The 16017-nt window shown below is 39.2% G+C and overlaps 1 protein-coding gene across 1 annotated transcript; it reads right to left on the reverse strand.

Moving 5' to 3' along the window:
• Positions 1-7367: 7367 nt before the first annotated feature.
• Positions 7368-15672, reverse strand: dhodh (dihydroorotate dehydrogenase). The gene is made up of 9 exons (XM_083891328.1): positions 15583-15672; positions 14459-14671; positions 14157-14356; positions 12736-12818; positions 12154-12341; positions 10877-10990; positions 9797-9950; positions 9548-9707; positions 7368-7804 (listed from the first exon to the last, which is right to left on the reverse strand). The coding sequence occupies exons 1-9, from the start codon at positions 15598-15600 to the stop codon at positions 7693-7695; spliced, it is 1242 nt and encodes a 413-aa protein (XP_083747454.1). The 5' UTR covers positions 15601-15672; the 3' UTR covers positions 7368-7692.
• Between the last annotated feature and the right edge of the window lie 345 nt (positions 15673-16017).

Raw genomic sequence — 16017 nt, forward strand, 5'->3', positions numbered from 1 at the left:
CACCCTTGGGAGCAAGTGCTACCCAGAATGCTTTGCGTGTTTTCACATAAAAAAGATGGCCGTCAAAAGCAGCGAAACGAGTACGCTACAAATGAAGTATTTTCTTTGTTAATAGAGATATAAAAATGATGAAAACCATTGTATTATCTTAGTTTAGGCATACAATACGTCATTGTTGCGTAACATTTATTTTTTATTTTACGATCTTTTGTCAATAGTAGGGCCGGTGCGGACAAGCGATCGTTTGCTATGGTTTACTTTTCAATAAGCCGTGGTGTGTGGTAACTGTCAGCTGAATATGTCCGTGGTTGTGGTATTTGTATGAGTATCATCTTATAACTAACTGACAACCTAATAACTTGACTGACAAATGGATCGTAATAAATAATCCTGACGTAAATGTGTTCTTCTTCTTCTTCTTTTTTGGAGTTGACAGACTGGACGCAGCTTTCGCGTTTGAGGGCCAGTTAAGATTAAGGGTTGAGCTTGAGGGTTAAGATAGGAATTGGAATTGGCCCAATATCTACCAATTCATTGTGTCGTAATGTATCGTTTTCCTATGCCATGTTCTTGAAAGGCAGCCCGATTATTTGTGGTGAGCTGTGAGCCACAGATACACACATGATCTGCAGTTGGTGTCTGGCGAAGTTACCAAGAGCAAAATTTAGAGAATTCAGCAGAGACTGCACACAGAGGGATGACTCGCCTCACAACTCTGAAATTGAAATGCCTTTTCCATTTTAGGTCATGTTGAATCCCTAAGCGGCAAACTACTATAACAACATTCGAACGTCATTCGATATTGGAAGTTTTTTTTTAGTAAAGGAACTGGCTTATATTTTAGCAAATGCCCCATGCATGTAATCAACTCTATTTAAAGGGTCAGGGTCAGAGGTGGAAAGTAACAAAATGCATTTACTCAGGTTACTGCATTGAATACTTGTTTGTGTGTATTTTGTATAAGTACAATTTAAAATCAGGATTTTGTATTTTACTTGAGTATGTATTGACTCAAGTATTGTACTTAATTACTTTATAAATCCTATCTGTTACTGAGTAAAAATAAAAATCCAGCACAATGAAGACCTACAGGGGGAAAATATACACCAGAACCAGACGAATGATGATGATGTGATTAGCACCAGCACTGGTGCGTGAACATAGAGAGCGTGGCCAAAAGTGATGCAATATCTTGTGTCGCGTCGGGCACGTGAGCTCCAAAATAGTTTTGGAGCTCAATAATTTCTGAGCCCTTGTCATATTTCTACTACCCTCACACCCCACGCAAAGTAACTAAGTAACTTTTACTTAAAGTACATTTCAAATGAACTACTTTTTACTTCTATTTGCGTACATTTTCAGACGACTACTTTTACTTCTACTTGAGTAATATTCCATCAAAGTATTGGTACTTTTACTTGAGTACAATATGTTAGTACTTTTTCCACCTCCGGTCAGGGTGTCACATTTAGGTGGATTAATTGGCAGATAATTGAATAAATCTGGTTGTATAAGTGTGTAATTACTTTAAAATGAAAATCATTTCATCTTGAGCCGAAGCAGAAGTTTTTCGACACAAACAAAGAAGAACGACTGCATCAGCTGAAAGGTCGATGGCGAAATGAAAATCCCTCACCCTGAATCCATGGTTTATTGTTACTCTCTGCATCTATGATCAGTTTTCATCCATTTTAATCTATAGCTTGTTTATGAATATGTGACTGCTAGTTTGGTGAATGTATCACATGGAAAATATGCGACTAAAGGAATCATTACAGTTTGTCATATCTCTACAAAAACCCTGTGAAGCTTGAAATCACTGTGACTGTGTGGGAGTCAGTTTTACAGATGAATGAAGTGAGAAATTTAGTATGAATTTATGTACGATTTCTAAAACGTTGAGTCTTCTTTTCATTTCAATGAACTCCACTATGTTATAGGTTAAATTATTTAGTTAGTGTTTAGGTTTGAAACTAAACATGCTGGCTGCATCATCTGCTAGCATTATATATTGAGGCGTACGTACCGACTCATTTGTATTCCTGAGGCTCATAAAGACTTTGGGATTTTCTCCGGCTTCCATACAGAATTGGTTTGGCTCCGTCAGGGTTGGCTGGGTTTGTTCTGTGAGCAGCTAAATTCAAGCCATTTGTGCTGGTTTTCAACGTGATTTAGGACAAAGCTTTGGCATCTGGCAAACCAAGAAGCATGTATGTGAGAAAAGAGAAAGAAAGCGACTGAAAAACAAGACACCTACGATACACACACACACATCTCTCCATATCAAGGAAATTTACATGTTAGAACAATAAAAAAATCCCAATAAATATATTAAACTTCTGTAATGACACAAATAAATAGGCTTAAAGCTCCCATAGACCGGAAGTTCCAATTAACACTGTTTTTTTGGTGTGTATTACCTCATTTATGAAGCCCTAAAGTTTGGAAACAGACAGTTCAGCCACTGGAATCGTAACATAAGGATCCCGTCTCCTGAACAGCAGATCGTCCTGCTCCGGGCACTAGTCCGGACACATCCGGTTGCGTACGTTGTACCGCAGAAGAAGAAGAACGTCCGTTGTGGAGGTGTTTTGCTTGCGACAGTGTCTTCTGACTCTGTGTCCTGGTCAAAGGCGTAAAAGGGTCAGCGGCGGGGAGTTGTGACAAAGCTATTTTTAAATGTTTTGATAATGAGTTGCAGTGCATCTACCGTTCCAGAGGGGGGAGCTGCGCTTCTGAGAGATGGTGTGCTGATTACGTCACTTCCTGGTAATGGCCAATCACAAAACGGTTGGCAAAGCTCTCGTTGGCTGGCCAATCACAACACAGTCTGTCTTCTGGGGGTGAGATTTCAGTCTGAAACAGCGCGGCTGATGAGAGCTTCAGTGAGGAGAGATTTCTATCGGCTCATTTACAGCAACTAGGAGGTTTTTGACGATAAAAACAAGTTAATGTCTGTAAGTAGACCTCCATAACTCACATATATACATAGGACCACTCTATGTGAGCTTTAAAATGAAATAGGTGTTATTATGTGACCAGGAAAAGTCATCAGAGATCACCTTATAGGTTTCCTCACGTTACAATATAGATATATCGATATACTGCCCAGCCATAGTATACTGTTTTTCTGCATATATATCTGTCCAAATCCTTTTACATCCATTATGAAATTATTCCAGTGTTGCCAGTTGTCCATTGCAATTTAAAGCAAGAATTCTTAACCAGAATTACCATAAGCTCATCTTCCTTCACTGTAACGTTGATTAAACCTCCTCGATGAGCCTGCCATCTGCACACTTCACAGTGCTAATCAGCTCAGCTTTCACCCAAATAAATCTGCTCTTCCCTGATAAAACATCTTTTTAACAAATCCTCGATGGATTTTTTTTTTTTTTTTTTCATGGATCATATTTCCATTTGTAAACAAATGTTTTGTCGATTTCATGTTTTATTCATATCTTAATGTTTAAGCCAACAAGTATGTTTGGTTACATAAGTTTGGGGATGTTTACATTTCTATTCCATTGCATTTGTTACAAAAATAAAAATCAAGTCTTTTGGACTTGGAGTGGTTGATGTAAATGTGATAAAAACTTTAATTTACTGCACTGTATGAGAAAAAAGGTTTTTAGGACTTATTTTATACAATTATCACTGAAATCACATACAAGTTATGGGTTTATGGCTAATTGTCTGCATTATTTGTATTTTAAAATATGTTTAGTCTCAATAAAATGCAATAATAATCCTTTTAGCTTTTGAAAGTATAGAAGATTCCTCTCAGTTTTTAATGTGTTCTCAACTCTGGTTCATAAATACAATAATCAATGAGAAGGAAGTCAAACGTTATTCATCTTACTGACAAATGACCCCAAAAACCTTCTGCTGTACCCTATAAAAGTCAGGGCTGATTTAGTTTTCTGACCAACGACCAGAAAGAACTGCTGCTCACTGGCTTTTACGGCTCTGCTGAAGCCTAAAAAACAGTCACTGAGTTGTAAGAAAAACAATGATTTATTAGCTTTGCTAAAAATGTTCCATATTACAAAAAAAGTACAAATGACGCACCAATAAAAGAGAAGGAAAAACAAAAACCCACATTTAGCATTTAGACAAAGACAAAGAAGGAAATAATACACTGTGAGACAGACAATGTCCTGTTTTATCCCCGTTAAATGTTTTGAAGACCATTTTAGTGACACAAAAACAACGCAAATCGATCAACTCAAGCCCTGAGAATTCACAACAGTCGTTCCCAAAATGAAAATGAACTAACTTCTCACTTGTTAATGGTTTAATGGTTTCACACATGACATGATTCCGTCAATTATGTTCCCTTTTAAAGGAGACATATTATGCAAAATCAACTTTTTAATCATTTTAATACTTATTTGGGACTCTGGAGGCCCTATGAATTGGCAAAGTGTGAAAAAAGACGACTCAATCATGTTTTTGTGGTCCTCCTCAGTCCAAGTACAGGAGATAAAACACACGATGTTTGACTTTTGCATTGTGATGTCACGTCACAATGAGACATTTCTTGGAATTGTTGTCTCATGGAGCTCCACTTTGTGCCTAAAAAACACGAGAGTGCAGGAGAGGGCAATAGTATCCGGAAGAGCGGAAGTCCGTGAAATGTTCTATTCTTAGCTGCACAGTGCATCCTTCAGGTATTTTGACCAAAGCATGTCACAGGCATGTTCATTAGGACACCAGGGAACTAGGTAAACTTGTAGAAATTGGTGAAGATTCTTAGGTTATAACTGATTACACCTTTGACCTCTTTCCTTCCTATTAGCTTTCATAAATGTCATGTAGCTCAGGGCAAACAGCATCATTAGGACAGTTGTTTACGCTGCTTTCGAGTTAGGATCGAGGTCACATGAGGGAAAACGTACGTCTCAGTCGCTTTCAGATTCAGAGTCAGAGTTGAGGTCAGACCTCGTCTCCCCTCACTTGTGTTGCCCCATATGGGATACGAGCCGGTTTGGACTTGGCCTGAGGACAGTGGAAGGAGGCGCTTGGCAGCACACAGCTGATCCTCACAGGCCTGCAACAGCATTCCCCTCACTATGTCTTATAACGTGTCTATTCTGGGATGCACAGTCTGTGCCGTTATTGCCTTGAAAAGCAAGTGCAACGCGTCAATGAGTGATGACTAATTATAAACAGCTTGCACCAAAGGGAACAGCTAAAAAAAATGGAGGGCTTTAAAAATAATAAAAAGGTCGAGTGTGTCACATTAAAGGAATACTTCAGGGGTTATTTTTGAAGTATAGTGTGTGACCAAAGCATGTTATAATTTCTCTTTCTCTGTTTGCTAGTTTATTCTGTGTGAATTCACAAGAAAACCGAAGAACTGAGGGTTTATACTGTGAATATGTATTTAGAGCTGAAACAATTAATCGATTACTAAATTAATCAATCAGTTTGAAGCTTTTTTTCATGATTAAAACAAGATTTCTGATTGTTTTAGCTTCTTAAATGGGAATATTTTCTTTGTTTCTTTGCTCCACATTAAGAAATCATTAAAACTGAATCATTTTGGTTTGTGGACAAAACAAGACATTTGAGAACATCAGAATTTCCAGGTTTGACAAACACTGAACGTATTTAAGAAAAAAAAAGACATTTTATGGACCAAACGACTCAGCGATAAATCGATTATGAAAATAATCATTATTTGCAGCTCTATATGTATTACATACGTTTGTTAAGTATAACCAGTGTTGGGGACGAGTTACAAAGTAACGGATTACAGTAACGACTGTGACTGTTCTCACCATCCTTCGACTCTGCTTATCTGAGATTTTTTCTTGGTCTCCCACTTCGGGCCTTAACTAGAACTGTACCTGTGGTCTTCACATTCCTCACAATGTTCCTCACAGTTCAAACTGAGAGCTTAAATCTCTGAGATAGCTTTCTGTATCCTTCCCCTAAACCATGATGTTGAACAATCATTGTTTTCAGGTCATTTGAGAGTTGTTTTGAGGCTCCCATGCAAAAAGGAGAAACACTTACAATTGGCCTCCTTAAATACTCTTTCTCATGATTGGATTCACATGTGTATGGAGGTCAAGGGTCACTGAGGTTACCAAACCAATTTTGAGTTTCAATAATTAGTGCTAAAGGGATTGAAATCAATAAAGTGACCCTTAATTTATGCACATGCCTAATTTTGTTTAAATAATTCTTGCAGACTTTCTGTAACTCATATAAACTTTATTTCACGTCTCAAATATCACTGTGTTTGTCTCCTATATGATATATTTAACTGACATTTCTTATCCAAACAACCAATGATTTATAAAGGAAAGTCATGAAAATTTACAAACCACTGTATATCCTATTTCTCCAAGTTAAGCTAGTTCCCTGGTGTCCTAATGAACATGTCTGTGACATGCTTTGGTCAAAATACCATAAGGATGAAGCACCACAGCAGTTCAACCACCCTGCCAAAACAGCCCTGTTCACAATGCTCTGCCTCATCAGCCACTGAGGATACTGGGAGCCAACAGCAGTTAGCATTTGGAAAAGCGATAATCTTCAGGTTCTGGCAGGCACATTGCCGTCATATATAACATCTGGATAGATAAAACCTCTGAGGCTGAAAGTTTGTGTAGAACTGTGCTGCACTGTGGAGCCAAGAATACAACATTTCGGACTTCAAGTTTTTCGGATACAGTTGCCCTCACCAGCACTCTTAAGTGTTTTATGGACAAAGCAGAGCTCCATGAGACAACAATTCCAGGCATTTAGCGCATTGTGACGTAGCAAGGAGTGCAGAAGTCAACATTGCATATTTTATCTCCTGTACTTAGACTGAGGAGGACCACAAAAACATGAGTGAGTCATCTTTTTTCACATCAGAGTCCAAAATATAAGGATTTAAATGATTAAAAAGTTTTTTGCATAATATGTCCCCTTTCAAGTCGACTATAAATGGCCCTGCTACAGACCCTCTATCAGAACACACATTTACCTTGTTTGACTGGACTTGTACAGTACTATCTCTAATGTTGTCTTATATTTGCAATGTGCTATTCATTTATGAATTATAACATCCTTTATAGGTTGGCAGCAAATGATACAATGTCAGTTTCAACTCATTCATGATTTGGAACATTGTTCACCTCGTTATTGTAAAGTAAAGACAAAATGTGATGCCTTCACCACTTGTTTCGCCTCACCTCTGATACTCAAGGTATGGTTTTTGGAAACACTTTATAATAAGTACACACTATTAGCATTAGTTTAGCATGAATAAATATTGAATTCATCATTTATAACACATGAATACTCATACTCATGTACTGCTGGACACACAGAGAGGCGAGAGCAGTCCTTCGATCAAAGAGCTGGTTTGTTGGAGGTGGATGCTGATTGGCTGCTTGAGTACAGCATCTATTTGGATATTTATTCCTCAGCTGATGGGATGAGGAAACATTTATAACCGTGTTTATAAACTACATACTAATGAGTATTCCTGGGTTAGGGGTTAAATTATGAATTCAATATTTATTAATGCTTTACCAATGCTAATATTATTATAAAATGTTACCTGGTTTTTAACATCTCGTTCACCCCTGACTGTATCTTACAGCCTGCTTGTAAAAAGTGCAGGGATGAACTATCACAACATTCATGTCAGTTCAGGACAGAGCACTTGATTTCAGCTGAGCCTCGAGTTCATGTGTGCACATTTGCCGCCTCATTCAACAGCCTCTGCTTGCGGGTTTCCGCGTCCGCTCCTCTGTGATCGGCCCCCACTGCCTCAGAAACGCTGCTGAAACCTTCGTCTCTGTGAAAATCAATAACGCAACGAGTTAGAAAACACAAGCTAGCAACGATGTTGTTGTGACCGTTTAAAATTTGCCTGTTGTTCTGTTGTGAGGCAGTCATTCACAGAGAGACGGATAATCTGGGATTTAATAGTGGGTTTTTTAGAGGTAGACGAGTTTTTACACATCTGAGGAAAAAACCTAGACTGATGGAAACTGTCCTTTGAGAAACTACTTCAGTGTAAGATTTTAGACCATCAAATCCTAAACCACTTTTTTATTAATATCTCCTCCGACTTTTGCCAGTCCATTTCAACATTCAACTGTGATTCTGATGATGCTGTTCAGGCTCAGCTGTGGTGCAAAGGGAAAGCTGTTCATGTTTTTTTTGTTTTATTCAAATATTGAACTTTTTTTTTGAACATTTTCAAAAGGTTTTGGCCAGAGCACAGAGTGGCATATTTAAAAGCCTCATCTCTCACTCTGTCCCACTTCAACTTCAATCGCATGAAGAAAGAGTGGTGTGAGGGACCATAATATTGCTCTCTCATAGATCCAAGTGGAAGAGATTGAGAGTGATGAAAAACTAATGTACAAACGATAATATGTTAGTGTCAAATTTACACCAACACAAATCGTTAAAGAAGCATTTATGAATATTATTGTGTAAAAACCAGCCTGAAGTGAGTGATTTAATTGGAGTGGAGTGAAAACTGAGTGGAGCGCTCAGCAGTGGAAATTCTCTCTATTCTACTCCGTTCACACGCTCTGTTGAATAGAAAATGAGGATCAGGACTGGACCAGACTTGTCTCTGGGCTTCTTACACCAACAACATGTAAGAAAATATTTAAAGGAATCACAAAAATACTCAAATGCACTGACGTCCAGCAGAGTTTCATACTAAAGAGTTTATTTCTCTGGAAGGAATTAAAGCCTAACCTGGGCACTTCACATCTACACGACTGTTCAAAAGTTTCAATGAATATAACATTAAATGAATAAGAAATATACTCTATACATTGTTAATGTGGTAAACGACTATTCTAGCCGCAAACGTCTGGTTTTTAATGGAATATGTAGATAGGTGTATAGAGGCCCATTTCCAGTGTTCTAATGGTGGTACATTGTGTTTGCTAATCGCGTTAGAAGTGCTATTGGATGATTAGAAAACCCGTGAAAACCCTTGCAATGATGTTAGCACAGCTGAAAACAGTTTTGCTGGACAAAGGACACAATTGTTTTAAATAAAAATCATTATTTCAAATTTTGTCAGTGTCTTCACTATACTTTCTATTCAGTTTGCAACTATTTTGATGAATAAAAGTGTGACAAAACAAATTGTATAGGTGATCCCAAACTTTTGAACGTTAGTGTATATGCACCATAAATCCAGCCCAAAAATTGATGCCCCATAGGTCTTGGAAATATAAGACTCAGCAGTTTTTTTTCCTCAGCTTTTACCTCATCTTGGTATGTGGACTTATGGTGTGGAGTCCCATACATCTTGCATGTCCTGGGTTTGAACCAAATCAGCTGCCATTTAGTATGGGTCCAGTATGAGTACATGCTTTGACAGAGAATAGATCAGACCACTATACCACTTTGTGTGTAAAAACCAACAGAGTTGGCAGTGGGATAACTAATAAGCCCCGTGGGTGTGAAATACAAGTCCAGTACAGCTTTAAGCAATCACAGTAGAATGTAACCTGTTGAGATGATAATTAGGATAACTTTACAGTTCAGACCATTAATTTGTACTTACTTGAGTAGTTGCTCCAGTTCCCGCTTGATCTTTGTCACCACAGGTGGACCCTGATAGGTCAAAGCCGTGTACAGCTGAACCAGTGAGGCACCCGCTCGGATTTTATCCATAGCATCCTGCCCACTGGCCACGCCGCCAATACCCACAATTGGAATTTTACCTACAATAACAACAACGATAAAACGTTTATTTAAGAAGCTGGTGCTGGTGCAAATGCACATGACATTTTGGGACGATTCCATAAAATACCTTTGGTGAGAGAGTACATATCTCGTACAGTGGTGGTAGCGAGGTCTTTCAGCGGCTGGCCACTCAGCCCACCAACTTCAGACTTGTGTGGATCTTGCAGCATCTCTGGTCTGGACACAGTGGTGTTAGTCACCATTAACCCATCCACTGCCAGCTGTAAATACAGAACATACCACAAGGTGAGGACAGGAAGTGACACACACACACACACACACACACACACACACACACACACACACACACACACACACGAGTTAAGCCTTTTGGAGGATTACAGAGCTCTCATTAAGTGCCCAGTTAGTGACAGGAAAAGTGCTGGTAAAACACTTGATTTCTTTTCCCCCTCCTTATTTTCTCTTCCAATTCAGGTTAACCACCTGCTCGCTCCGATGAACACAAAAGCACTGCTCTAAAATAAACCTGCTGAAGTCATGATGACGTTACCTGAGACAGAGCAGAAGAAAAGAGCTTTTTAAGAAGATCTAAAGTCTTTAAAACAACCTTCACACTTTGATGCAAAAATGCAAGCTTTAGATTTTGGATATCGTCATACGATGATAAAGGTATACATGATGACTTTTCAGTTTTAAAAGCTGTTGCATTGATAATCACACTATTTAATATATTGAATAATGTCTGAAATATAATAAATATTATACATTAAATATTATATATGTACTGATTAAAGATCCGCTGTTCAGGAGAAATGCTGTTTACACAACCCGACCCGGTTTTTTCAGAAATCTCACTGCGCCCGAGATTACAATACAATACAGCGTTCTCAGCAGTGGCTGAACTGTTTGTTTTGAACCTTCAGGGTTTTATAAACGAGGCAATGGCGCGGATACACAGCATTAATTGGAACGTCCGCTGTAGGTCCGCTTTAATTATGTTCCACATGGATTCTTCATCCGTACTTGACTAATTTTGAGCAGTAAAGGTCAGAAAGTGAAGATCTAGTGACATTAAGGTTAGGTTTTTTACTATATTCCTGCTGAGGCATGAAAGGGTGAAGAAACACTTGATTGAAAACGAATTCAGAATCGTAAGGAAATGTCTAGACCAACAACAGCTGCCAACCTCAGTGACGACATCAGCAATGTCTCGTTTGTCCTGTGCAGTGAGGTCGGGAGCAATCTTCACCAGGACAGGAGGCTTGTGTTGTCCCTGCAGGGCGTCGCGCTGCTTCAGCACCTGAGCAGAAAGTGAGAGAATATGAATGAATGAATGCATGAGGTGAGAAAGTAGAGGAAGCTGTGACTACTGCAAACTGTACAGGTCAATGATTATTGCTATTATCCTATGATCTGTTGTTTATTTGTACTTTCCAGAACATTCATTTGATGATGTCCTCAAATATTTGCTTGTGTTGTTAATGTTAATAATCAATAATAAATGAGTAATCGTTGGTGCTTTCGTGTTTGTGCTTTTAAAAGCCTCTAAAGCATTGGTTCTCAAAGTGCGGCCCGAGGGCCAATGGCGGCCCGCAGAAACATTTATGACGGCCCGCAATGAATTACAGTTGATAGTTTTAATCCAGGGGCTACTTAGCTTATTAAATGTTTATTGGACATTACTGGATACAGACCAATAAGTGTAAACTGTACAACTGCAATCTGGTCATTAAAATGATTACAAATGGGATTTCTTTCTGGGGGTTTTTTCCTTTGGCAGCCTCAGTCCAACACTGGGTTCCTAAATTGGCCCTCAGGTATCAAAACTTTGAGAACCCCTGCTCTAAAGCCTCAGAAATGTGACCGAAAAGCAAAAATCAGGAAACGATACCGAAACGCCGGCACCTGGATCATCCCCACATTCAAGTAATGATCTTTGTGACGAGGATCGAGTGCAGTCGCGATGAAGTGCTGGGAATATGAGTAGATCTTAACCTTTGTGTAGAAGCGGGAATAGACAGGCGCATGCTGGCCACACTTTCTGCATGCGTCACTACAACATCCCGTTTCGGTCGATATGTTTCAGTGACTTTCAAGCCCTGTGTAAGCACCCTGCCACAAGGTTCCACTGGCTCTACTACTGAGCCTTAACAGCAGTCATTTCATCAACACTTTGCCGCAACCCCACAACATTGATTAACTGGCCCTAACTCATTTTTCTTGCTTTGTTCAAAAGAAAAAAAACCATAATTGATTGTCAGAGGGAGAGAAAGCTTTACAGGAGCCACTGGAAGCCAAATAATGACAGTGGTGGGAAATCCATTTTTCTTAATCAGTCTAAAGCAACAATAGAAGAAACCTCTGTAATTGCAAATTGAGCTCTTGGGATATTGAATCTCTTGAGATAGCACTGCATCCTGTGGGAAACATAGACGATATCAGGTTTAATTCACACATTCTTACTATATTTAGGAGCTGGTGGAGCTCAGCTTTCCCCTGCAGATCTCGCAGACCGGGCGTATTAGGACTGCTGATGTTGATCACCAGGTAGTCTGCCAGCGGGCCCATTGTCCTCACCCCCTCCAAGTAATCTGCCCCCGCGTCCTGGGACAGCTTGTTCTTCCCCAGGTTGATGCCCAGGGGAAGGCCAGCTATAAACACAAACACAAACAAACATACGGGTTAGGTTCAGAAAAATACAGGCAGAAGCTGCGTCATCAGTATGACTCAGCTCGGGCAGAGGCTGCTCATGATGTGCTACATGGATTCAGACACAAAAGAATGTGAGACAAGGACGAGTCAAGATCAGCAAAAAAAAAAAAACTGAACCAATATGGGTCATGGCTTTGATACAAATGAGGTCAGGCTTTGTCTATCTGACTTCTTGTTGTAATAAAAATAAGATGAAGTTTGTTTTTGGGTTTTTTCTTGCAATGGAAATCATATCAGATATCATCTAGTTAAAGATTGTTAAATTGATAAACAGAGAAACACTTAATAAATGGATTATTTAACTTTTGTTATATTGCTATGGACCGAATGTACCTTTACTTTGCTCTTGTTGTGTTTCTTCTCTCGTCTTCAGCCGCTGCTGTGCTTCTGCCAAACCACAGCTGTTGAATCCATATCTGGACACACACACACACACTTATTAATCAACACTAACTGAAATTCAAGTGCGATAAACTTAATATGAAAAATTAAATGGAATGTGAAATAACCGAGTTAAAATGCTTCGAAAATTTGTTTGTTGCAAGAGCTCATGAAGATAATTATATAAATGTGTCATAGTTTACCATGTCGATCACACATCCAGGGTTTCCCCCAGAAAACCTGCTAAGCCCGGTGGTAGGACCTCTCAGGCAGCCCACGGTGTTTTTGTAAAAAATAATTAAAAGTTCACAGACAATTTTAAATTATGACTATTATGTGTTATTGTAAGACATTTATTAAAGACGACCTAGACCGGAAGTTCCAATTAACTGTTTTTTAATTGTGTATCTGAGTCATTACCTTGTTTACGAAGCCCTGAAGTTTTGAAACAAACAGTTCAGCCACTGCTGAGAAAGCTGTGTTTTATTGTAATCTCGGGGCTCAGCGAGATCTCCCGGTCCAGTTGAAAAAACCCGGTCCGGTTACGTAAACAGCAGTTCTCCTGAACAGCAGATCGTCCTGCTCCGGGCACTAGTCCGGGCATATCCATTTGCGTACATTGGACCACAGAAGAAGAGTAACGTCCGTTGTGGAGGTGTTTCACGAGCGACAGTGTCTTCTGACTCTGGGTCTGACTCCGGGTCAAAGTCATAAAAGGGACTGCGGCGGGGAGTCGTGAAGAAGCTATTTTTAAACATTGTTAAAACAATGTTTTGATAATGAGTAGCAGTGCATCCACCATTCCAGAGGGGGGAGCTGCGCTTCTGAGAGCGGGTGTGCTGATTATGTCACTTCCGGGTATTGGCCAATCCCAAGACAGTTGGGAAGGCTCTATGCTGGCTGGCCAATCACAACACACTCTGTCTTCTGGGTACGAGAGTTCACTCTGAAATATCGCAACTCGGGATGAGCGTCAGAAAAGAGAGATTTCTATCGGCTCGTTTACAGCAACTAGGAGGTTTTTGACCATAAAAACAAGTTAATGTATGTAAGTAGACCTCCATAACTAACATAATATGTGCAACAGGACCACTCTATGTGAGCTTTAAGGGATGGACACAAAGAGGATTAAACAAAGAAGATGAAGTGTTTTGAGACTAGCTTTATTCTCCTTTTATCGAGTAAACCTAACTTGACACAACAGCACAGATTTCAGCAGAAAACATGTGATAAAAGAGAAAGAAAGGAGTTGATTGTGTTTTGAATTCTTTCAATGCAATATGTGCAAAAAACTATTTTTGGGGTTAGGTTTGAGTGTCGGTGCTAAAACAAACTAAGGAATTTAGTTTTAAAACAACACAGAAATCAGTTACCTGTTAATAACGGCATGATCTGTAGGAAGTCGAAACACACGTGGTTTGGGGTTACCCTCCTGAGGTTTGGGTGTGATTGTGCCCACTTCAACAAAGCCGAAACCCATTTTGTACAAGCCGTCGACTGCCTCTCCATGCTTGTCAAAGCCCGCTGCAATGCCAATAGGGTTTTTGAACTTTAAACCCAGAGTGTTTACTTCCTGTAAGAACACACAGACAAACAGAACAGTGTCTTCCCATGCCTATGATTTTTCTGATGCGTGAAGTTCACTGAACAGACTGTGAGGAAAACACAGGCTCACCAGTGACGCAGGGTCCCGGTAGCGATTTAGAGGAACCAGACCCAGACCGATGATCTTCACTGCCAAAACGTGTGCAGTCTCTGCTCCCACAACCCTCTGCAGCAGGGGCATCAGCTGGTTGGCATAGAATCGCTCATCCCCGACCACAGTCAGGTAGGAGACAAACAGAAGTCCACCTGAGCCGAGGACCTTGACTGCATCTTTTAACTGCTTCTGTTAACAAGAAGAAGACCATGAAACAATTAATATATAACAGTGTTTAGGCAAATAATTCACTGTGGACAGACTGGATGCCTTTCATAATGTTTGCAATGTCCCAGTTTCCACAATAATCAGAGTTTGAATCCATGGTTTGTTTAATAATCAGGTCAATATGCAAACAGGAATTTAGAGCTGCAACTAACCATTATTTTTGTAATCGATTAATCTGTCGACTATTTAGTTCGGTCCATAAAATGTCAGAAAATGTTTGTCAAATCTGGAAATGACATATTCTTGAATGTCTTGTTTTGTCCACAAACCAAAATGATTCAGTTTTAATGATTTCTTTGTTATGTGAAGCATAAAAACAAAGAAAACATTCACATTTAAGAAGCTGAAACAATCAGAAATCTTGTTTTAATCATGAAAAAAGCTTCAAACTGATGTATCCATTATCAAAATAGTTGACGATTAATTTAGTACTGGATTATTTTGACACTTGATACTGATAATTATCACAACAGATGTCATAGTGTCTGGAGTGAAAGTTAAAAGACAAACAACTGCTAATTGTGGTTTCAAACTTCTTCAACGAATACACACGTTTCACAAGGAGTGTCAACGTGTAACAATGTAATAAAAATGCATTCACGTTTTTATAAATAGAGTGACCTATAGAAATACATTCATACAAATATATACATCATAGATACAATATCTGCCCACACAGAAACACAAAATGACAACAGACATGATAAAAATCACAACACTGCATCCATCACATCGTTATAGCTTTGCGGATATGTTCGGCACAGAAACTTCAAAGGGAACTGCAGGGACGCTACTGTGCGAACGAGAGGACAAAAACCTTCGTCTTCTTCGTCTAATTTTCAATGACTTATTAACGACGTGTGTAACGTTACCTTCAGGTGAGCCGCCATGGACGCGACTCTGTCATTTCAGAGGACAAACGACTGACTCTTTTTTACATGTTACACAAACACATGTGAACACTACCGGTGCTTCTACTTCTTCTGTTGGAGCGTGTGGCAGACGAGACTCGGCAAATGCGTGGTGCTGCCCCCCTCAGGTCATTTGTAGACTCGGAGTCCAGTATCACTGTGTGACGTTGCTCATTCTTTTACTCCTGTTTCAGTGCAAAGTTACAGTAATAGTTTGGGATTTTTCATTAGTATTAGTTTTGACTTAATGTTTTCAACATTAGTTAATTTTAATAAGTTTTGATAGTGTAGATAGTGTTTTTTTATTTGTTTTTTTCATAAGAGATAAACAAGTTTATGTAACAAACACCAAATATAAGAGAAGTGCAGTCAAAAGAGTCAAATAATAAAATAATT

The sequence above is a fragment of the Microchirus variegatus genome (genome assembly GCF_963457635.1).
Source record: "Microchirus variegatus genome assembly, chromosome: 6".
NCBI classification, from domain to species: Eukaryota; Metazoa; Chordata; class Actinopteri; order Pleuronectiformes; family Soleidae; genus Microchirus; species Microchirus variegatus.

Coding starts and splice junctions, on each gene's coding strand:
- dhodh (XM_083891328.1), bottom strand. Junction 12,819..14,156: donor GATCATGCCGTTATTAACAG/GTAACTGATTTC, acceptor GTGTGTGTCCAG/ATATGGATTCAACAGCTGTG. Junction 7,805..9,547: donor GAACTGGAGCAACTACTCAA/GTAAGTACAAAT, acceptor TGATTTTCACAG/AGACGAAGGTTTCAGCAGCG.